Source organism: Nannobrachium achirus, assembly GCF_963921795.1.
Source record: "Nannobrachium achirus genome assembly, chromosome: 15".
In the NCBI taxonomy this organism is placed as follows: domain Eukaryota; kingdom Metazoa; phylum Chordata; class Actinopteri; order Myctophiformes; family Myctophidae; genus Nannobrachium; species Nannobrachium achirus.
The window spans coordinates 34,128,022-34,152,532 of NC_137822.1; the positions used below are offsets into that span (position 1 = coordinate 34,128,022).

General features: G+C 41.7%; 3 protein-coding genes across 3 annotated transcripts in view; 1 reads left to right on the plus strand and 2 right to left on the minus strand.

Moving 5' to 3' along the window:
• The window catches only part of plpp1a (phospholipid phosphatase 1a), a 247,506-nt gene that overhangs the window by 51,519 nt on the left and 171,476 nt on the right, over window positions 1–24,511 (plus strand). The window lies entirely within an intron of this gene.
• Window positions 1–24,511, minus strand: part of mtrex (Mtr4 exosome RNA helicase) — a 50,604-nt gene that overhangs the window by 16,130 nt on the left and 9,963 nt on the right. Inside the window, exons 6-21 of the mRNA XM_080742649.1 lie at window positions 22,188–22,362; window positions 20,260–20,350; window positions 19,125–19,249; window positions 17,476–17,574; window positions 16,943–17,066; window positions 15,269–15,400; window positions 10,423–10,502; window positions 9,948–10,058; window positions 9,319–9,420; window positions 7,057–7,182; window positions 4,838–4,988; window positions 4,177–4,349; window positions 3,937–4,005; window positions 3,565–3,690; window positions 2,903–3,013; window positions 2,007–2,195 (exon numbers count right to left, since the gene is read on the minus strand). Of these exons, the coding sequence (XP_080598775.1) occupies window positions 2,007–2,195; window positions 2,903–3,013; window positions 3,565–3,690; window positions 3,937–4,005; window positions 4,177–4,349; window positions 4,838–4,988; window positions 7,057–7,182; window positions 9,319–9,420; window positions 9,948–10,058; window positions 10,423–10,502; window positions 15,269–15,400; window positions 16,943–17,066; window positions 17,476–17,574; window positions 19,125–19,249; window positions 20,260–20,350; window positions 22,188–22,362 (1,984 nt within the window). The remainder of the gene's footprint in view (window positions 1–2,006; window positions 2,196–2,902; window positions 3,014–3,564; window positions 3,691–3,936; window positions 4,006–4,176; window positions 4,350–4,837; window positions 4,989–7,056; window positions 7,183–9,318; window positions 9,421–9,947; window positions 10,059–10,422; window positions 10,503–15,268; window positions 15,401–16,942; window positions 17,067–17,475; window positions 17,575–19,124; window positions 19,250–20,259; window positions 20,351–22,187; window positions 22,363–24,511) is intronic.
• Window positions 23,658–24,299, minus strand: LOC308299075 (CDK-activating kinase assembly factor MAT1-like; the record flags this gene model as incomplete). Its single annotated transcript, XM_080742800.1, has 1 exon — window positions 23,658–24,299. One exon carries the CDS (start codon window positions 24,297–24,299, stop codon window positions 23,658–23,660), a length of 642 nt encoding a protein of 213 aa, XP_080598926.1.

Consider the following 24,511-nt stretch of genomic DNA (forward strand, 5'->3'; position numbering starts at 1 on the left):
CCCTTGATGCTTTTGCCTTGGCCACTTTATCGCTGCTTGCAGCTATATTTATCATTATTATTAGGGCTTTGATGCAAGTTCTGATGGGTGCAGCATACGTTGTGTTGTTTAAAGTAATGCGCCGTTGTGCTGCTCTCCTCTCAGCTGCTGCTTAGCGAAAAAAAAAATTGAAAAAAGTCGATCGACGCGTCGATTTTCGGCCGCGACGCGTCGATTCGCCAATACTGCGTCGTATACGGACAAGCTGTGACGGTTCTGATAGGAAACTGTGACCTACGGTCGCAATAAGTAGGACCCACAAACACAGCAGCACCTTCAAAGAACCTCAAAGTGTGCCATGAGGATTTTCCATCTTCTTAATCTTAACACATCTGGTGCCAACCCCGAGTTTCCCGAGTTTGTATTGATACCAACGCTGTGCCAACCCCGAGTTTCCCGAGTTTGGGCCGTTTTTGATTTTTCTTTTTTTTTCTTCTTTTTTTTCCAATTTCTTTTTTTTTTCAAAAACATTTTTTGGACCTCCAGAAATGTATTAGGCATGATCGCGATCGCGGAATTGCATGTTTAACCCCCATACCAACCCATTCTTTCAAACATGGCAGCCATGTTTGTTTACATCTGAAGAAAACATAATGGCCCATAAATCATGAATGCCTGAACGGATTTCCAAGCGGATTTTTTTGTTTGAAAGCTGTGAACAGCATCTACACACGTGGTGCATCATCTAGGCATGGGCGTGCACTTTTTACACAATTGCACAATTACATGGAAGTCTATGGTAACCATGGCAACGCGAGACATTGAAGAGAAAAAATCATTGCAACATAAGTGTTAATTATTGTTCTTAATTATTGTCTTTCATTTGTTATTGTTGCTTTTGCTGCTTCAATGTTGAGGAACTGAATTATACTCATTTTACTTTCTATTTTCCTCTGATAATAAGTCGACAAGAGGTTGATCTGTGGGTGTTGTGCCAGTTGGCCTATGAACACAGCCACAGTCTATATATTGTCCTTCAGCTCTTCCTGTGTTTGTCTGTAGAAGTACACCGCCACCTCCCATCCTGCTTCTAGAGGAAGCAATAGCGTAAGGTCATTTGTGGCTAACAAACGCTGCTGATTTGATTTATCTAAGCTTTAACAGTAAAGATAAAACAAACTACGCGGCATTTCACTGGTATCTAACGCTAGCCTATTGTTTCCAAGCCTTACTTTCAACGGGGCTTGACATTTATGCATCATTTATTTCATGTTTATGTAATTTATTATATTTATTTTATCTTTACTGTTGATCTGAATCAACCATACAGATAAAACAAAGCAGCATTTCACTGGTAAGAGGCTGAGCCAACGCTAGCCTAGTGTTTCCAAGCCTTACTTTCAAAGGGGCTTGACATTTCGGCATGACTTATTGTGCAGTAGTTGCACACTAGTGTCGCGCAACGAAAATAGACGATCTACAAGTTCACAACACGTCACATTTTTCTATTTTCGACGTGTGACAGAATGCACAATCAAGTAGGAATCAGGAGGACTTCGTTTTTTGTACCATACACACACCATCTTAGCAGCAGTGGTGCAGTTACAGCAGTCCATTTACTCTAGTACAAGTTTGAGGTACTTTGACTTTACTGGTGTGTTTTATTTCTACTCCACTACATCTCAGAGGCAAATATTGCACTTTTACTCCACTACAATTATTTGAAAACTTTAGTTTACTTTGTAGATTTTGATTAAAACCACTTCTGAAAACAGACAATCTACGAGGTCACATTGTGTCGCGATGCGACTGTAGATCTGCCATTTCCAAAATATGTTATACATTTAATAACTAAAGGACATTTTGCATAATAAGTACTTTCTACTTTTGGTGCTTATTACATGTTGATACCAATAATACTTTTGTAATTTTACATTTTGAATTCCAGACTTCTTACTTGTAACAGAGCACAGCATTGACACTTTTACTCCAGTAAAACATGGGAGTACCAGCGCTGCGGTGCTTACCAGGGATTTCTTCTCGCAGAGGGAGTAGACGGCCTCCAGGCCGGGGTCACTGTGCATGGGGTGGGAGTACATGCGGTGCTCGAAGGCTTCCACCTTCTGGATGACCTTCTTCAGGGCAGGGTCCTTGATGCCCATGTCATCCACGGGATCCAGCAGAGGAATGCCGTCCGGGAAGCGCTTTTTCACCTCCTGAGAGGGGGAGAGACGAGAGACGGTCACAGGCGTAAAAAAGTCAGTGGGTGAAATTATTTTTCTCAACATTACAGTCACGAGAAGAGTTGGAATAGGGGAGAGAGAGCAGAGCAGAAAGGAACACATGGACACAGAACTGGTCAATCATGCTGAATCTAAAATGCAATGTTCAATATTATACATACAATTTGTAAAGGATAGATGGTACTACAAAAAGGCAGAAATGCTTGAAAAACATCCAACATTTAAAATATCAGAAGGTAATTTCACGATTATGAAATTTCATGACGATTAATTGTCTCACAAATAATTGCGATTAACGATTGTCGCTGAACCCCGGAACATATGAATACAAATTCCATTTCTGTTTGGCTTTTAGGCTTTGAAGATAGTTCCACAAGGCAGATATGACAAATAACCTAAATATATCCTACAAAAAAGTAACACATTTAATAACTTTGCACTTTTAAGAAAACATTAATAGTGGAAATAGCAACGCGGCAAGTTGCAAGCTTGTAGGTCTGCCATTTAGACGATTTTTGAAAATGTTTGAAAATATATGATCATTTTTCAACATGGAAACGATTATGACGATTATGTAATAAGTTTGACAGGCCTAGCCGGTACTGTAAATATAATCCTAGTTCCATGTGCATCTCTTTAAGTGACATACACAAATATATGCAAACATATGCCATAAATACCTGTATTGACTTGAGCATGAGCTGTCTATTGTCATGGGGCCTCAGATCCTTGGGGATGTATAGCCGGACTGAGCTAATGGAGTTCAGGAGATGCAGCATTACTGGAACCACCTGGAAGATAAATGTAAAAACATATTGAATACTGTATATACCTACTAATGAAAAATACATAGCATTACAACAGTAATGCATATCTGCTGACAAGGTTTCAGAATCAGAATCATCTTTGTCACATCACAGGTTTACAGAAGTAAAGAGTGGGTGCAATTAGTTTTTGTGTATCGTTCTTATCGTATGGTTATTTTCCATAGAAGAAAAGAAAGGGAAGAAGGGGGGTCAAGGAAAAAAAAAACAGACACTGCTGAAGAATATTTCGGTTATACCAAACCATCTCGATCAGGGGTCTTCAACAGAAAACGTTGAAAACCCCCTATCTAGATGTACTGTATATAACCATAACCATGTAACTTTGCACCATGATACTTTGTCGCTGAAGGATAAATATTGAGCTGTGTGTGTGTGTGTGTGTGTGTGTGTGTGTGTGTGTGTGTGTGTGTGTGTGTGTGTATGTATGTGTTGCACCCAGCTACCAGCATCTCTCCAGTGTTTTGTTTGTGTGTGCCGAGTGTCTCTTTATGTTGTGTGTTGAGCGTTGCACCCACCTGCATCTCTCCAGTCTCTCCCGGGCCAGGAGGTTTCGCAGCCTCGGTGGCAGAGTCCTTCACGCTCTCCTTACTGCAGTGGACCAACACCTCCACCACGTATAGAGGCTCTGCGTCTGAACCCGCCTGCACACCCAAACCAGCATTAGTCTCACAGTTAAGAGTTTGAAAATATCGTCTGTCGGGTGGGATTTTCATATAACTGCTATTTTTCAGGATCTTCAAATTCATGAATGTACAAAATAACTATAGGTTTCTGCCAAGCTGTAGTATGATCAAGTAGGGCATTCGTTAACGATAAAAACTAAAAGTTAGAATTGGGAAAAGAGGTTGGGATAAGAGGTTTCTGCCTGACAGTGTTGTGACATGTACCTTCACATTAGTCTTCTTAGAGAAGTTAACGACTACTCCCCAGCCAAAGTCTGACTCTTCACTTTTCACCTGAAGGATTGCAAGAGGAAAAAAGGTTATTATGCACCATGTGAGAATAAATGGTGCTGGTTATTTCATGCTTGTGCAGTAAGTGTAAGTGTATGTGTGTATGTGTGTGTGTGTGTGTGTGTGTGTGTGTGTATGTGCGCGTGCGTGCGTGCGTGCGTGCGTGCGTTTTACCTGGACCAGTCGTCCAGGTTGTAGGAAGGGTAAGCAGTATTTCGGCTTGTGGACGAACTCTTGGATCTCCTTGCTCAGTTTGGCGAGCTGCTGTCTGATCTTAAAGTAGGTAACGACGACCTCCTCATTTGGGATCTCAATGGCATGATACTGTTCCTCCAGCTTCTTCATCTCTGCACAGATAGTTTAACCACAAAAATGAACAAAGATTTCAAAATGTTCGTAAAAATGATCAAATATTTGTAATATTTCATTGCAACGTGAGAGGGGGCAGTGTTGATGTTACAGCATTGCTTATTTCTAACCTCAAATGTTGTCGGATACATATTTTATATTTTTGTGTTCCGTTTAAGTTTTAAATTATAACATTTTGACTAACATACACAGACTAGCAGAACCAACAGTGTCGCTATAATGACAAACACCTGCGCACAGGTAAATTAAATCATGATTCATACTAGTTCATAAAGGCTTGCTGATGTAATCACACAGTATACTTGTGTGTGACAAGAAATTATTCCGATTTATCTAGGGACTTTTCACATAAAAATGCAAAAATATATCTATATTTAAAAAGTGTGAAAAATATATTTTTCCATTTCATTAGTACTTTAAGTTGGGACCCTGAGTGTACGTATGCTATTTGCATGAATGGACCTACTCTCCACCACCCCGGGCAGAGCCCTGTAGTGCTGGAACTGGTAGAAGGATTTCTCCAGCATGTACTCTGGGTTGATCTCCTCCACACGCAGCAGGTTCAGCACCATGTTGTATGTGAGGTGGAAGGCACTGTTCAGAGGGTCTGCAGAGCCCTGCACAACAGCACAAGAACACAAGAGTTCAAGTTAAAAAGATCACATCTAGATGAAGTAAACCACATGAACCCTGTGAACTTGTACTGTAGGTCAGCTTTTAACACATATGGTGCCAACCCCGAGTTTCCCGAGTTTGTATTGGTACTAGTGCTGTGCCAACCCCGAGTTTCCCGAGTTTGGGCCGTTTTTTCAAAAAAAAAAAAAAAAAAAAAATTCAATTTTTTTTTTTTTCAAATTTTTTTTTGGGACCTCCAGAAATGTATTAGGCATGATCGCGATCGCGAAATTGCATGTTTAACCCCATACCAACCCATTTTTTCAAACATGGCAGCCATGTTTGTTTACATCTGAAGAAAACATAATGGCCCATAAATCATGAATGCCTGAACGGATTTCCAAGCGGATTTTTTTGTTTGAAAGCTGTGAACAGCATCTACACACGTGGTGCATCATCTAGGCATGGGCGTGCACTTTTTACACACTTGCACAATTACATGGAAGTCTATGGTAACCATGGCAACGCGGGACATTGGCCGGAAAAAATCATTGCAACATAAGTGTTAAGTGGTTGATCAGACTAATTGATTTATACTACTTTGATGGTCTACAGCTCGTCAGCCAACAAGCCACCACAGTATGCCAAAATCCCCTTATTTTTTTACCATGTATGGCTAATTGTTGTTAAAACAAGTGTGAATATATATATTATTATATTTCGCGTTACTTTCTCCTCAACTTTCTTGGTGAGGTCTCCACCTCAGCAAGGCTAGTCCACAAGGCGCAAGCTGGTATGAAAGGACTGTCATTTCTTGTTTCATCTGGCTTTAGTGCTTCAATGTAACGGGTGCCATTTTTCCCTAGGTCATGTCCCTTTTGCGAAAAAAAAAAAGTTTTGGGACATACTGTACTGTCTTGGGTTACAACACACATGTGGCATAACCATATGAAGACTGCCTGAAACAGGGTTTACAGGCTGTGAAAATGTAGGTGTGAAGGCGTCTGAACCGCTAAAAGCATTCCTTTTCAATTCATCGAAAACTAAACAACAGAATAATGACCAAAATAATAATAGATAGCTGTAGCCTTAATCCCAAACTAGGAACCCCTGAGAGACACATATTAAACATGGAGCACAACTTCCTCCAAGAGACCCTGGGAGAGATCTCAGACACTAAGCCAACAAGCGGTTTCACATGAATACAATCTCTTTCACAAGCCAATGGTCGTAAGTCAAGAACAGAGGGATATGATTCACTGAGAAAGAACGGGCCAAATAATTTCACTCAAATGGCGTACAAAAGATGTCTTGGGCAACGTGCCACGTCCAGGAGCCGAACGGGCCACGGTCCAAACCACGGGCGTCCTCTGAAGTGTACGCACACGTGTTGTGAATATTTTAATGGAGCAAGAGCTAAGTCCCAGTGACCCAGAGAGAGAACAATTATAGATATCTGTTATCTGGCAAGCTCGGTTCAATTATTCAGAGGAACAGTCAAGTGTGTTTAAGAGATGCTCTTGGGACCTTTCTGGCAGTAGGAACACGGTTACAGCATCTCTCTGAAGAGAGTGGGGATTTGCTATTTTGTGAAGAACTGGCTCTTGGAAATATACTACGGTTCATCGAGGTAAAGCAGATAAAGGAACGCAAAGTTTGGAAAACGGCATCAGGTATCATCGCTGTCAGGCAAGAAACCTTTTACGCCCATAACCGCAACCTTTCAAGAAATTGGAAAAACAACCCATTGTTCCGATGTAGTTACTATTTAGACACAAGCTCTTTAATACTTTTCTTTGGTTAAAAATGTATAAACCTGGCCACCTAGGCACATAAGCTCCCTGACAGTGCATCCCAATGATCAACTGTGTGCCTCTCCCTGTCTCTCTCCCTCCGTTTCCTATGTAGCTCCACTATTATCTATAAATAAAGGCATATCAAATCTTTCACTTTATTATTTGAAAATAGCAAATGTACAAGCTCACAATGTAGCTATTGTCACTAGTATTTCTTGCGTGACACTCTTGTGCGATTATACAAACAAAATGCTAACAGCAGAGAGACGGGTACCTTGAGAAGCTGTTTGCCAACGGCTGGGCTCATTTTCTCGTCCACCATGAAGATGACGATGCCTCTCTCGTCCATTCCTCTCCTCCCAGCTCGCCCGGACATCTGGATGTACTCACCTGAGGTGATCTAGAACAGGTGCAGCCACAGTCATGATGCAAAACAAAAGCAGTGTATACTGGACACATTTCTTTAAAAGTAATGCGGCGCATATCTGTGGTGCAGACAAGGACAACATCCCAACATAGTCTAGTTCACTGGTTCCCAACTTGAGGGAGTTTCATCCAAGTGATTGTTAGTCAGGAACCAAATGGATGGATCTGTAACCCTGACTGTACAAACCAAATAGACCCGTAAGGGTCCTAATGATCAATAATTTGGCTGTGTACCGCCTGGACCCATCTCAAAGACTCCAGAGGGTCCCTGGATCCCAAGTTGAGATCTAGTGGTCTGGAAAAAAAAGAGTCCACCAATAGGCCTGGTAGCTGACTGTGGATGAATATGAAACAGAACTCTAGACGATGTTGTCTTTTCTAAGGAGGCAACATTTTGTTTTACTGTGATCCCAGTTCTCCCTGCACCACCAGACTTGGCTCCGACTAATCCCAGTTTGTCCACTGGTCTTTGGACAAATATCATACAAAGGATTTATGAACTGAAGTGTTTTAAACTGATGAAACACACTTTACTGTTGCATTTCTTTGCAGTAAAGAATCTCATGTGTAGTTCAGGTATGTTACAGGGCTCTGGGCTCTTCAGCGTGGTGGAATGAGAGCGTGTGAGAGTGCGAGTGTGCCTGCGTGGAGCTCTGGCGCCGACAGCCACCAGATGTTCCTAATGAACCTCTTGGAGGGGCGCTTCCTCTGCTCTCGCGTTCTCTTTGTGTGTGTGTTTCTGTGCGTGTGCGCAAGACTCGTTTTATCCCATTTAGAGCTGAAAAAAAAGTCTTCTAGATCCTAAGAGTTTTCTGAAAAGCCTGTGTTTCGCTGTCAGTGGTTATGACTTCAGTTACACGCTGAGGAAGGCCTGTTTGGGCCGAAACGTCCATTTGTTTTTTTCGTCTGCTGGGGGGAAACCTTCAATAAAACATGAAGAATTCATTCTAAAGTGAGTGCTGGTGTCCTTGTTCTAAGTTCTCTGTCAGTGGTTCTCAAACCTTTTCATGTCAAAGACCCCATAGAATTATATGTATTTGACCACGGACCCCCATCTGAAAATATTTCGTTCCAGGGACCAAGAGAAAGAAGGATTTGTGTAACAAATGTCTGCTTTAAAGAATATATACATTCAAAGATTTGCACACATTTTCAGGATTTTTCAAAAATAGCAGATCTACAAGCTCGCAGCGCGGCACTCGGTGCCGCGCTGTGAGCTTGTATATCTGCTATTTTTTAATAGTTAAAGCATGAAATAATGGTTAAAGTGGTGACACAGATATGCGTACCCTACCCGGTCTAAATGGGTTATGGGACCTGGTGTGTGCTGCGCATGTTGTGTGTGTGCGCAAGACACCTGAGAGTGCACGTGTACAAAGTGATGATGAAGCGTTGGGCTTCTAAGTGAAGGCAGCTTGATGTATGGCCCTCAGCCCTTATAAACAATATGTGGCTGTTTATATGATGACATAAACCATCCGGTTCCAAGACCTTATAAAGGGCTCACGAGCAGCAGGCGGTGTGCCTGGCTGCTCCGCACTGCACCCAGGTCAGTGTTTTGATTTCATAAATAAAAGGACAATGAACCATCGTAGTCAGAGGAAACAGATTCCAGATCAGGGAGGCGGGGAGAACTTTCACCTGATCATGTACAGTAAGTAGCTTCAGAGATTAAAGCAACCAGGACGTTTTTTTTGTGTGTATGTGTCTGTGTTACTTCTAATATTTTTTATCCCACGTTTTTTGCAACCCATTTTCTCACCCAGTGCCAACTACCTAACCTGTAGTCCTGGTTCCCGCTCTCCCCCTGCCGCGCCAGGGGAATACGTGTCTGTGTTCTTACAAAACGGTAGCTTCGCAGATTCATAAAATAGCTAAAATAGCAGCTCAACAAGCTCACAACACAACTCACAGCGAGATGTCAGCTCGTCAGTTTTCTATTTTTGCCATTTGTATCTAAAGTGGTCAAAGCAACTAGAACTGTGTGTGTGTGTGTGTGTGTGTGTGTGTGTGTGTGTGTGTGTGTGTGTGTGTGTGTGTGTGTGTGTGTGTGTGTGTGTGTGTGTGTGTGTGTGTGTGTGTGTGTGTGTGTGTGTTTTTGTGTTCTTACAAAGCGGTGGCTTTTGCCGTCGAACTTGCGTGCGCTGGTGAAGAGCACGGTGCGAGCTGGCATGTTGATGCCCATGGCAAACGTCTCCGTAGCAAACAGGGCCTGCAAGAAAGACATATAAAACATAAAAAGGTCATCAGAACATTCAGTCGATCGTTATTGTCAATCAATTACATTTAAATTATATTTTTGCCCCAAAACCAGCAGACCAACTCTGTTCTCGGTAATCAATAGGAGCTGTACAACAGCACATCAAGCTCAATACGACATGAATAATAATTGCAAATAAATAATAAATGCAAAAAACTTGCAATTATCGCAAATGATGGTGTTTAGACGATTATCGATGGCAAAACGCAAAGCCTATCTGAAAATGTCACTTTGTTGGGAAAATGAAAAAGAAAATGTGTGTTCAACATTAAAATCTATCTACTATTTCTAGTCACATGACATTGTTGGCAAAATGAGGGGCAGAACGATCTTGCATACAGACTGACCATGTGAAGCATAGCATTTTGTCCTCATTTCAAGTGAAATCCAAAAATCATGAAATGTGTAGATAGGAGGTTTTGCATTTTGGCCATCGTTATGTAATAATTGTGACAGTTTTAGTCCTTTTCTCGTCCTACCTTGAGCAGACCTTCACCGAACAGGATCTCAATGGTCTCCTTTAGGATGGGTAGGAGCCCGCCATGATGGATACCGATCCCTCTCTTCAGGAGGGGCAGCACATGCTCCACCTGTGAAAGGCACACACCTTGGTTTAGGATTTCACTGGCCTTGTGTTGCCAGACAATCAAGAGATCTCTGCTGTTAGTTGCTAGAACAGTGGTGGCTATCCTTACACTCACTGCTTTTAATTTGACATACAACTAACCTACTACTGACAATTACCGAATGACTATATACTGTACTTAACAAGTATGTAATTAACAAGAGGATGCCCTTTCTAACAAAAACATTACAGACATAACACTGTGGTGGTAGAGATGGGTACTGAAACTATTTTATGTGAAACTAGCATGGGTAAAAAGATAAATGCATTAAGGAATGACAATGTATAATTAGTATCTATATAAGAACATATAGAATCCTCCCCCTGACCTGAGGTAGCTTCTTATCTTCGTCAGAAAGACAATCGATAGCATTGTTGAACACTTCCTCAACGAGACGTTTCTCTTCCTCTGGGACAAGAAAACACAAAAACACAGAATTAACCATTTGCAATGTCCATAGACAGTTTATTTGGTATCTGTCCTTGTTACCCCCCCCCCCCCCCCCCCCCCCCCCCCCAGAGAGTGCGTCACAGCTTCAGTATCAATCTGACAGAAAATTGCACAGAAGATATTGCTGCACATCTCACACCCAGCTAATGGATAAACTATTTACATCAGAAGATATCATCAGCGAACATCACTGTGACGGCCACAATAACACAAAGAAAGTGATTCAGTGTACGGTAGATTTTTCAGTTTATTTGTAGCAAATTGACATTCCATCTCTGTCCTGTCTAGTATGCAGTCCCTTTAGCTTAGCCCGTAAGCCTTCAGCATACTTCAAACAATGTTTAACTTTTTGTCAAAATGAACATAGTTCTGTGCTAGGTCTGCCAGTATTTCCCTCTACACCAAAATCTCTTAAAAATAAATCTACCATGTTGATTATCGCGATAATATTGCAAATCACAATAATCGTGATATGAAATTTTCATATGGTCCCATCCCTAGCTTGTAGTTCTGTTATTTTCACAGAATGCGTTTGGCCCAGGATCGGGACGCCACGGTTTGTTCAATGGTTAAACGTGTACTCTGTATGAACTGAAAATAAAATGATTGCAAGAAAGTCAGACTGTCAGTTTGGTTCGTCTCAGCCGGTCTTAATAGTCCATTCCACGCACACCTCTAAACACTGCCCAGAAACTATGTGTCATAGCAGGTCTTAAGAGGGAGCCATAGAGGGAGGTGGGGGCTGGTGGCACGCAGAGAGGTGGGATCGCAAAAAGATATGGAGGAGGAGGAGGAGGAGGAAAGACGTTGTTTGGGAGAGGAGGACTGAGGGAGAGGAACAGAGAAGGAGCCACGTGGACCCTGTAGGCTCTGAGGGTCCGACTCTGAACAACTCCAGAGCAGCCAGCAACAGCACGTCTATAAACAGGGGCGTCACAAGGGGTAGGAAAGTGGGACTGAGTTACTAGGGCCCAAGGTGGAGGGGCCCTAGTAACTTTAGCTATCGGTGCCGCGCTGTGAGCTTGTATATCTGCTATTTTTTGAAAAGTCGTGAAAAGGTGTGCAAATCTTTGAATATGTATTTTTTTAAGCGAACATTTGTAACTCAGATTTTGCTTCCGGGGGGGGGGGGGGGAGGGTCCCTGGAACTAAATATTTTGAGATGGGGTTCCGTGGCCAAATTCATATCATTTTGGGGGTCCTTCACATGAAAAAGTTTGAGCATCACTGACATGGAAACATGGGTTTCTTGCACACATTTTCACAATTTCTCAAAAATAGCAGATCTACAAGCTCGCAGCGCGGCACTCGGTGCCGCGCTGTGAGCTTGTATATCTGCTATTTTTCAATAGTTAACATTCATGGGGGGCCCGCAGTGAATCCTTGTACCCAGGGCCCAGAATGTGGTGTGACGCCCCTGTCTATAAATACCCAGGAGAAAAGGCAGCCTGGATGATCAAAGCAACTGTCAAGTACTACTAATGCAGTGCTTCTCAACCTTTTCAGGCCGTGAGAATAATCATATTTTAACTGGGGACCCCCCCCACCCTAACGAGCACTAAGGGCTGAACTTGAAGCATTACGTTTGGTATAACATGGTTCTGTTGTGAAAATAGCAGATCTACATGCTCACAACGCCGGTTGTGAGCATGTAGATCTGCTATTTTCACATTTCCTGCCTCTAATATTTGACAATTTGGCCAATGTTTAATTTGTCATTTTAGAGATATTAAAAAGTCCTTAAATTGTCACTTCAGAAATGTGCATATACGCTATATACAATTAAACTTTATGTTGGTTTGTTTACTGTTGAGTGAGAAAACAATGTTGTACATTAAGATAATCATCTGGGGACCCCCGTAAATAATTTGGGGACCCCCGGTTGAGAACCACTGTACTAATGTACAGAGAATTAAACTCCATCATTTTCCACACAGAATAAATAAATCCATTATGAGTTTTAGTGGAAAATATGTAAAACATTGACTGCATTTAATACACAGGTTAATAGCCAAACTGGTGGTTCAGGTTAAAATCAAGACTGCAGGAGATGCGGTTAGCGCTTTTGAGGTATTTTGAGGTGTCAAGTTCATGAATAAATTGTCGATACTAGATGAGAACAGGATTTCATTTGTAAATATTCAGGTCCTGGTCCTGGAACACCGATGTTCGTTGGTAGAAGGGGTGTGGATTCACTGAAGTCTGGATATTTATTCCACTCAATAAATTATCGTTTCCATTTGGAAATGAAAATCGCAGCATTGATAAAAGGGGCAGTCAGGCGTAGCCGCGTGGGTAGTGTCCAAGTGTCTCTGAGCAAGACACTTAACCCCTAACTGATCCCCGGGAGCTGTATTGGCAGCCACTGTTCCCAATATTTAGGATGGGGAAATGCAGATGACAAATGTACTTGTTAAGTGTACTACGCTCACAATAAATAAAGTTACACTATTATTATTATTCATGGCCAAATGTTTTTTTCTTTTCTTTTTTTATTGTGGGCTGTCTTAACTGTGTGCATATGGTATGACAATCAGAATATAAAGAGTCCTTGTGAAATCTATACATAAATAAAATCATCTGAAATTGGCACAGCTGAGTAACAGCACAATGAGCTCTATTTTGATTGTCTCACTCTTAAGTACCAGGTCTTATGCCTTAACTTAAAGGCCTGTCCATACTGTTTCCGACCACTGAACCTTTCGTCGGAATGGTTCCGGTTCAACTACAAAATGCTGTCACTGGCATTTTCTGAAAAGCATTACCCCTGGATTAGAGTTCGGAAAGCTGCACGTCGAAAGGTCGGAACTCTCCGACGAAAAGTTTGGTGGTCGGAGACAGTATGGACGTGGCCTTTACGTTAAGCCATAAGAGCAGGTACTTAACCCATTCAGAACGAGTACACATTATTGTGTATCATTATTTTATGCTTTAACTATTTTTGAAAAATTGTGAAAATTAGAATTTTGACCCGATTCTATAAGTGTCTTTTGAATCCTTCCAAGGTTTTTTGAAAAACCCTATGTTTCTGTGTCAGCAATCTGCCAGCCATCGTCAAAGAAAAGGTCCTTTTCACTTGAACTGGAGCTCAGTTAGTCTGTTCTTGAGAGACTACTATGTCAGTGGTTCTCAAACCTTTTCATGTGAAGGACCCCCAAAATGTTATGTATTTGGCCACGGACCCGCATCTCAAAATATTTAGTTCCACGGACCACCCAGAAGCAAAGTTTGATTTACAAATGTTCGCTTTGAAAATACATATATTCAAAGATTTGCACACATTTTCACAACTTTAAAAAAAATAGCAGATCTACAAGCTCGCAGAGAGCTTGTATATCTGCTATTTTTCACTGGCATTCAATAATTCTAGGCCTAAATTTAAGAAACTCAAAATACAGCCCAATGCCTCTTAATTAGGAGTCTGCCACAGCACAGTTACCACAAATGAAGATAGAAAGAGCAAATCTGTCCAAATATGTCTTCATGAGTGCATGTTTTATTTCACTGAAAACAACCAGAGGCAGATAGATGAAATCTTCCCCATTTAGCTCTAGAGGCTGGCTTGCCAAGTCCAATTTGGAGCTCTGTTATCTGCCAGCATACGCGGAGCCGGCTCCATAAAGAACCCTGTCACTTGTCTAATGGACTGAGCAGTTGGGAACAGCTGGGCTGGCACAATGGACCATATTCATTGCAATCTGAGCGGAGAGAGGAGTCAGAATGTGACCCCGCCAATCTATCTTGGCAGACGAGGATTTTTGTCAATGTCGTCACTTTAACTGGATTCTTCTCTCACACTCAATTTCCTGCTGAACCATGTCTAACCCCCACTTATATTCTCTGTAACTACAGCGTCTATTGCACTTTACAACTACATCTACCATCCCAACCACAGTCTGTTTAAGATGTTGCCGCATGGAAAACGTCTACGCAGTCTCAAAGCTACTAGCAACAGACTGCAAAAAGAAGCTTCTTTCCACGAACAATCAGGCACATGACCGAACTGTCAAGAACGAGAAAGATCCAGGGCAAAAGGAATCGCTAGCCCTCCCTCCCCTTCGTCCCCTCCTTGCACTATTATGCTTAAGCTGCACCTACTGTACATAAATGTATACTGTGAAGTTGAATTTACTAACCTGTTACACATAGAACATACTGTGAAGATGTTTACAAAAAGGTTAAGTACAGTAGCAACTGCTGGAAAAAATGCTGTTGGTGTATACAATATGCAAAACTTTATGCACATTCTTTTTTTTTCTTTCTTTGCTCTTTTGCCTTTTGCACTCTTTTCTTTCCTCAAATCTTTCTACATCTTTATTATTATCATCCTTTTAGATTTACTGTATTCATTTTTTGTTCTCATGTTATACTCATTATATACACCACTGCAATGTACGAAGGATGCCAAACAAAACCAAGTTTTACTCTTATGTACCTGTACAAAAGACGTAACAATAAAAGTACAACATTGAACCTTGATCTTACATCTACAACTGAAATTCAGGAGATCCCGTACAGATATTTTGCATACTCCTGAGTGCACAGAGCAAGAGTAGACACTTTTCCTACAGCATGCATTATAGCCAAGTCACTAACTGAAACATGATCCCAACATATGTTTCTATGCTAGATGGTGACCTGTTAAGACATCTGGGAAAAGGTACTTTCACTGGAACAAAACGACTTCTCTTTCTAGCAGAAGGCAATGGAAGTGCACAACGTACCTCTGTTGAAGTCCAGCTTGGACACCTGTAGAGCATAAGCTTCACACTCCTTTTTACTGAAGCTGAAGATGATGACGGGCTGGAAGTTCCTCTCCATGATCATCTTCACAATCTTGAACACACTGGATGGACCTGGAAGAGGGGGGTTCCAGCACACACTTTAAATTTAGGCCTAAAATTATTGTATGCTTTAACTATTAAAAAATAGCAGATATACAAGCTCACAGCGCGGCACCGAGTGCCGCACTGTGAGCTTGTAGATCTGCTATTTTTGGAAAAAGTCAGGAAAATGTGTGCAAATCTTTGAATATATGTATTTTTGTAACTCAAATTTTGCTTGTGGGGGGTCCCTGGAACTAAATATTTCGAGATGGGGGTCCGTGGCCAAATACATATTATTTTAGGGGTCCTTCACATGAAAAGGTTTGAGAACCACTGACATAGTAGTCTCTCAAGAACAGACTAACTGAGCTCCAGTTCAAGTGAAAAGGAACTTTTCTTTGCCATTTTCAAAAATAACAGATCTACAAGCTCGCAGCGCAGCACTCGGTGCCGCGCTGTGAGCTTGTATATCTGCTGTTTTTCAATAGTTAAAGCATAAAATAATTATACACAATAATGTGTACCCGTTCTAAATGGGTTAATATGAATCATTTGCCCTCAATTACTGTGACCATTTTATGTTACAGCAGGGGTCTTCCAACGTTTTGAGGCCAAGGACCCCTTAGTTGAGAGAGATGAAGAAGCAGGGACCCCCACAACCCTATCATAGATTCCATAGTTTAATTGTTTGACAGCACGATCATCAGTGTATTTTGGATTCATGTCAATTTATGTTTTCAGATATTTAACAACTTGAACCGTCAATACATAATAAACTTGACCTTTCACTCTGTACTTAGTCTGCTCTTTTTCCCCTCTACACCAAAGCTCTTTGCCGAAAATCTGCTATTTTTGGCTAAAGTTATCTGAATATGGACGCTAGGGTTCAAGAGGTTAATATAAAAAAAAGAGAAAACATTTCCCGGACCCCCTGTTGAAGACCATTGTGTTACAGAATCACAACCAACACAGACAAATCTGATCTTTTGGCCCATCCAGATTGGAATCTGATTTGTTTTATCAAGTATGAACTTTGAAGTCTATGAACAGCAGGAAAAGGTTTTTTTTGTGAATCAGATTTGGACCATTTTCTAGGGTAATTTCAAATACGATTGAAGTTGTTTCACCGAAGCCCAATTCATACTTTGTCGTACAGTGGTGTCGTTCGCCAAATATAGCCAGTCTACAAGTTGTACGACACTACACACTATTGTTACCAATGCAAGACAGGTGGACGATATATCCGTACACAAATTTGATCTGATCACTTGCAAATAACATTGTGGGACAGTCAGCCCTAAGGATCACATTTAACCCATTTAGAACGGGTAGACATTTTGTGTATCATTATTTTATGCTTTAACTATTGAAAAATAGCAGATATACAAGCTCACAGCGCGGCACCGAGTGCCGCGCTGCGAGCTCGTAGATCTGCTATTTTTGAAAAGTTGTGAACATTAGAATTTTGACCCGATTCTATAAGTGTCTTTTGAATCCTTCTAATTCTAGGCCTAAATGGGTTAAGAACCAAATTGCATTTTCTCGCAGTCTGAAGAACAAAGCTAAACGTACCTTTAGTCCCACCACCTTTCCTCCCTCTTGGATCCCACTTTCCTCCTTTGCTGCCAGAAGAATCCCCAGCAGAGTCTCTCAGGACGTTCATCGCCGTGTTGAAATTATCCTCCCTGAAGTCACCCTGGAGGAGAAGACAGAAGAGCACATAGAATTATAGAACTTTCATTCCAAATCGGGTTGTAATAATATGGTATAATTCTCATCAGATGTGTGGCAATTGGTTTTATTTACAGACACAAATGGAATGTAACTTTTTGTTTGTTTGTTTGTGAGAGGACCACAATAGAAGTTTTGTCCTGGACTTTGTCTTTGTGTTTGAGCCTCAAATGCATTTTAACAAATGTATGATTTGTGGGTTATGTGGAATTCAAATGAACTAGACCAAGATATGAGACACATGTTAACATGTGAGATACAAGACAAGAGTTCAAATAGTGATCAACATGTGAGTTAAAGATCTGCTAAAGACTAAAATCGTATAACCATACTAAAAAGCTGCTTAAACATGGACACTACAAGACGGGCCTTACATTCTCATCCACCACCAGGTGTAGTCCATCGCCCCCTGCTGGGAAGATGTAGTGCTGCAGAGGAGTGGGACGATAATCTGTGTACACCACATGACAGGGCTATGGAGAGAAATTAAGAACAGGAATATTTCACAAGAGCTCACAGTCAAACACCCAAAGGAAAACTACTGAAAACTAATCCTTCAAAAACAATCGTACGCTCTGGTTGAGGAGCCATATTTTCCCATTAACCCATTTAGGCCTACAATTATTGAATGCTTTAACTATTGAAAAATAGCAGATATACAAGCTCACAGCGCGGCACCGAGTGCCGCGCTGCGAGCTTGTAGATCTGCTATTTTTTGAAAAATCGTGAAAATGTGTGCACATTTTTCAATATATATTTTTCAAAGCAGACTTTTGTAACTCAAATCTCTGCTTCTGGGGGGTCCCTGGAACAACATTTTTTGAGATGGGGGTCTGCGGCCGAATAAATGTTATTTTGGGGGTCCTTGACGTGAAAATGTTTGAGAACAGCTGATTTAGAGGAAGGATTTAGAAGTCGGGTCAAAGATCGGGTCAAAGATATTCAAAGACTTGCACGCACATTTTCACGATTTTTCAAAAATAGCAGATCTACAAGCTCGCAGCGCTGTGAGCTTGTATATCTGCTATTTTTCTAAAGTTAAAGCATAAAATAATGGTTAAAGTGGTTAAAATCTAACGCGACTCGGGCACGTTCCAGGTATTTGAGAGTTAAGACATGGAACGTACCCGTGTCACCCTAGATCAGGGGTTTTAAAAGTGGGTGACGGGGCACCCTGGGGTGCTGTGACGGCAGTCCAGGGGTGCCGCAAGATAATATGATAATATTTGGAATGTATTTGGACACTGGAAAAAATATTTAGTATCATTTTAAACTTGAAGTACAAAGTTATTTTCAGTCAGTTCTAATTGGCTATTATCTCGTTTTCCTCGCAACATAATCACTAAAATATCGTCACTGTCGGGCAGAAACCTCGTATCTCCAAGTTTCAAATGTGTACGTCTTTTGGTAAAGTAAAGCCCTGCTTCATCATACAAGACTGTCGCACAAAACTAGTGAAAACAGCAGATCTACAAGCACACAACGCCTCGCAGCCTTGTGTGCTTGTAGATCTGCAGTTTTCACTAGTTTAGTACATTTTATAGATGATGAATACAAAACGAACGGTTTTGGACATACAAGGTTTCCACCCGACAACGACGATATGCTATAAATATAAGGTGCTGGGAGTGAAAATGATAATGTAGGGGTGCCTCGGATTATATTTATGGGGTGCCCTGAGACCAAAAGGTTTGGGAACCCCTGCCCTAGATTTTAACCACTATTAATCATTTTATGCTTTAACTAGTAAAACAAATAGCAGATAACAAGCTCACAGAGCTGTGAGCTTGTAGATCTGCTATTTTTGAAAAAATCTTGCAAATGCAAATCTTCATTTGTAATGCAAATCTTTCTTTCTATGGATCCCTGGAACAAAAATATTTTCAGATGGGCGTCCGCGGTTAGATAAATATAATTCTAGGGGTCCTTAAAGTTTGAGCACCACTGATATAGAAACAACAGGTTTTTAAGGAAAATCTTGAGGATTTAAAAGACTCTTTTAGGTATTTTTAAAGCATCTCACCTGCTTGTGGAGGTGACAGATCCACTCAGCAAACTGTTTGGCGTTGGGAATGGTGGCGGACAGGAAGACGTAATGCACGTTGTCAGGCAGGAGGATAATGGTCTCCTCCCAGACCACGCCACGCTCTGAAAATGTACAAATATATTGTATGTCAGGGGTCTTCAATAGGGGGTCCCCCGAGTTACTACCGGGGGTCCTCCAAATCTTTGTGTGATAAGAACTTTTTTTTTACACTAACCACTTGAACTTTTTTTTTTACACTAACCACTTGAACCCTAGTAGGTATCCCTATTCTGTGTGGAACATTATCCAAGAATAGCCGATCTAGATCTGCTATTCTTGGCAAAGAAGTTTGGTGTAGAGTGAAAATAAAAGCAGACTAAGTATTGATGGTTCAAGTCGTTCAATGTCTAAAAATACACATCAATCTAACAACCTACACTGATGATATTGCTGTGAAACAAGTCTAAGCTGTCAGAATTAATATATGAAAATATTTAATCTGCAACACAATTTTATACAATACATAGTGGGGGTCCCTGCTTTATCTCTCTCTCAGCTAAGGGGTCCTTGGCTAGCTCCTTTCGGAACCTCTCGCTCCGCTGCAGCTCCGAGATGAGGTTCCTCCCCGTCATATGCCAGAATCGACCTGCTGGGTGGACGAAATAAAGAGTTTACTTTATATCGCTCATTTTGTCAGCCGGTTCTGTGTTTTCCTCATTGACTAACTTCCGGGCTCCAGTGCTACAGTCAATGGGAAAAACAACAGAACCGGCTGACAAAATGAGCGATATAAACTTTATTTCGACACGTTGCTTCCATTTTCTCCCACGTTAAAGAAGTAAAACGATTATAGATCAGCAGAAAACCTTCGCTTTTTGGATAGAATGTTCACCAAAGGTAAGAAGTGATCGCTAACGGTGGATCGTCCATCCAGCAGGTCGATTCTGGCATACGACGGGGACGAACCTCATCTCGGAGCTGCAGAGCAACGGAGCGAGAGGTTCCGAAAGGAGCTAGTCCTTGGCCTGAAAACGTTGAAGACCCCTGCTGTATGTGTTCACACTTCATGACACGTGTGGGGTTATCATCATGCACAAGTGATGTGTTTTGTGTAGTTATCCAATCCACGCACCTGCGTCTCTCATGTAGTGGATCTCGTCAAAGATGACCCAGGCCACCTCCCGCATGATCTCAGAGCCTCTGTACAACATGCTCCTCAGAATCTGGGAAATGACAGAATATCAAACATAACTATGGAACACTCACTGACTTGAGGAACCCACTTGAGTTGAGCCCTACTCAAATATCTTAAAAAATAGCTTATCTATAATGCGTTGAGAGGTTATTTTAACGTTTTAGCCTATAATGAGAAATGACAAGCCCAAGCGGTGTAAAGACCCATTTATAGTCAGTGGAGACATACTTATGCATGTTCTCTGCATTCATTTTCAGTCTTTGTGCACATATTTTGAAACCTTAGATACTCATTCAATTGAATGAGAAGCTGTGTCCAAACCTTTGACTCGTAGGGTACATACATACAGAATATTCCAAACTGTTGTATAAATGGGCCTTAAGAAATCAAGCGGAGGAGTAACTGCTAAATGTGCTAATGGGGATCAAAATAAACCAAAAATCTCAGCTTCACCCTATTTTATGCTCCTGCATTCTTTAGTTACACTAGTCTGTATAAATAGACATAAAATTGCATGCATTAGGGCTGTGACTAGTCAAAGCAGTCTTTGTGAACAGCCAAGGATCGTCATTGCGAGCTGAAGATCATGACTGGATAACGTATACATTTCAAATTAAATTAAGCAAAAGTTGTGCTTTATTCAACCCTGAAGTTTTCCACTTTCCCCCCGTTTGGAATGGCTGTTCCTCCTATGGCCCAAGAACCAAGCTGAAACCTGCCTCTCCTTCAAGACATACTGTACATACACATGTCCTACGTTATATGATTCCCAGGCATTATTCCCTGCCTCAGTTGTTAAAAACAGTGATTCTCTCAACCCTTTTCATTTCAAGGAACCCCATTTTGATATGCTTTAGGCCACGGACCCTTCATTTGATGCCATTTTAATGTTTTATCTTTGGGAATGCAACCTACTGTATTTATATTTAATAATCATAATAAACTTTATTTGTAGAGCACATTTCAAGGCCAGCGTCACAAAGTGCTTAACAGAAAAAAATCACAACACAACACATGAACCCATAAACATAACAGGCATGTTATCCTCAACAAAATAAATCACAACCCAAGAATAAACAAAACAAAAACGTTAGAAAAAAGGATACATTAAAACTGTGCAGGTTGGGGGTTTTCATTCACATAATTTAATTGGTACACTCTTAATTAAATGAATGTGAAGTGCACAAATTTGAACCAAATGGACACAGGTCTCTCAAGACTGGTTAACTCCGTGTTTCACAAAGTGGATTCCAGGGACTCTGTGGGTTCCTTTAGGGGGGGGGGGGGTCTAAATTGACCCATACAAGTCTGTAACTCTGACAGTGTACACACATTGTTGTACACTGTCAGAGTTAGGGCTGTCACGATATGACATTTTACATGACAATTAATTGTCACTCAAATAATTGGCAATTAACGATTTAATTGTGTTTTTGTCGTTGATAATTACATTTCTGTTTGGCTTTTAGGCTTTGAAGTTGCATATGGTAGATAATATGATACATAACCTATACACAAATACATTACTGACATATTTGACAACTTACTACTTAAAAAACAACATTGATAGTGGAAATAGCCGATCTACAAGCTCACAACGCGTCGCTATGCAACGCATTGTGAGCTTGTAGATCAGCCATTTCCACTATTTCTGACATTTTTCAACATTCACGATTATGACAATTATAACAAAATAATTGCGATAATGTCAAATAATCACGATTAGACGATTATGTAATAATTGTGACAGCCCTAGTCAGAGTTATGGGGAGACCTTGACATTTTGAAAGTTTGAGAAACACTGGGTCCATTTGGGCCCCTGGTGGACCCTGGAGCGGAGGTTGAGAGAACAGTGATGAACCTACCTCTGTTGTCATGACGAGGCAGGAGGCAGTAGGGTTGATGGTGACGTCTCCAGTCATCAGGCCTACGTCCTGGAACTCCTCGTACATCTCTCTGTACTTCTGGTTGGACAGGGCCTTGATGGGGCTGGTGAAGATCACCCTCTGCTTCTCCCTCAAGGCAAGCGCTATGGCATACCTGCAATTGTATGGACATGCTTTAAGATTTGACCTGCCAATATCAATCAATCAAAATGAATATAAAACATTTTGACCAATTTTTGAAACCTGGAACTCAGTTTCTCATAATGCTTTGGGAAATTGTAGGCATCCGCATATTCGCTTACTTCAATGGAACGGGTATATAAGAAGAATCCATTTATCTCGGTTTCTACTACAGATTGTGTCAACTTTTTTCAACGGGCCGTAACTATGCGGCGGACTGTCGCGGTAAAACATTTTCTTTTCTGGGTTCAAGAAAACATGTTGTTCGATGATACAGTAGCATGAATTTTACACAACGTGGACACGCTCATGGCTTCCGTGGGTCAAAATAAAGGTACAATCAATGATGATCAATGCTGGCAAGGTCTACCGACCTGAATTAATATACTGTATATACCCGGCATAGAATGTTTTAAGTTGCATCGGCACCTATTGCGAGTCTGCCACAATGAGTTGGAAATGCACGCCCCACGCGTTTATGCAACACCTGTTGTACCCATTGTCAGAGTACTCACAACATGATCGACTAAATATGGAGATGCGGTCTGTCTGGGATATCTGGTGTCATCAAAAACAGCTGATGTCATGATGACGTACATGGGCATAAATGTGAAAGACAGGCCTTGGCTGTCTGTTTATGTCAGTGGTTCTCAAAGTGGATTCTGGGGACTGTGGGTTCCTTTAGGGGTATGAATTGACAAGTAACTCTGACAGTGTACATGGAACCCGTCAGGGTCCATTTGGTTCTATTTGGCCTCGGCCTAAATGGGTTAACCCATTTAGGCTGAGCACCGAGTGCCGCGCTGCGAGCTTGTAGATCTGCTATTTTTGAAAAATCATGATTTTCTTTGCAAGTCTTTGAATATATCTACTTAAAAGCGAACATTTGTAAATCAAATATTTACTTCTGGGTGGTCCCTGGGACAAAATATTTTGAGATGGGGGTCCGTGGCCAAATACCTGTAATTTTGGGGGTCCTTGACATGAAAAGGTTTGAGAACAGCATGATTTAGAGGAAGGATTTAGAAGTCGGGTCAAAGATATTCAAAGACTTGCACTCATTTTCACGATTTTTCAAAAATAGCAGATCTACAAGCTCGCAGCGCGGCACTCGGTGCCATGCTGTGAGCTTGTATATCTGCTATTTTTCTAAAGTTAAAGCATAAAATAATGGTTAAAGTGGTTAAAATCTAACGTGACTCGGGCGCGTTTCAGGTATTTGAGAGTTAAGGGGAGATCTTGACATTTGAAGGTTTGAGAAGCACCGGCCTATGTGTCAGAGTCTAGCTGGGCAGCGTGATCCTTATGTTGAGCCAGTAGAAGGGTGGCAGGCAGATGGGAGGACTCCAGGTCGTCCAGTAGAGCCTGCTTGCTCTTCCTCTTGGCCTGCAGGTGGCGGCGTTTCTCCTGCACCGCCTCCAGCCGCCTCTGCTCCTGGCCCCGCTGTTCCAGCAGCAGCAGCTTGTCCGACTCCTCCTGCTCCCGCGTCAGCCTGGCCTTGTTCTTCTGGATGAGCGTCCTGTTGTCCCGCTGGTACTGCTCCATGGCCTGCTTGGTGCTCTCCATGTCCGCGTTGGCCGTCAGGTTGTGCACGATGTCCTCCACCTGCTCCAGGTAGTCGTTGTATTCCCTCAGGCTGCGGAAGTCCACGGCCGTCTTGTTGTAGACGCGGAGCACCTTCTTGCGGATGTCCACCTCCTTGTCCACGGCGGGGTCCTCGAAGAGCTGCACGCGGAAGTTGCTCTTCCTCAGGGGCGTCTCGCACTGCGTGCATTTGCCCGTGCCGTGCTCAAACATGTTGGAGTTCACGCAGTTCTCGCACAGCGTGTGACCGCAGACGTTCACCATCAGTTTTAGAGATGGATTGCTGAACTTGGTCGTTTTGCACGTTGGACACCCTTGGAAATTCATATTCCGTATCTGGATAGGCTTAAGGAATGATTTGTATATTACCAGAGAAGCCAGAAGAGCGTTTGCATCTGCTCTGTCTATTGTGCATGATACATCATTTATCTTTATACAGCGGCACCACCGTGTTGCAAAGCTTGTCCAATCCGTGAAGCTGAAGGGTTCCCTGAGCACGGTCTAATAAGCAGTTAAATCCGCAGTTATATCTACTGTAC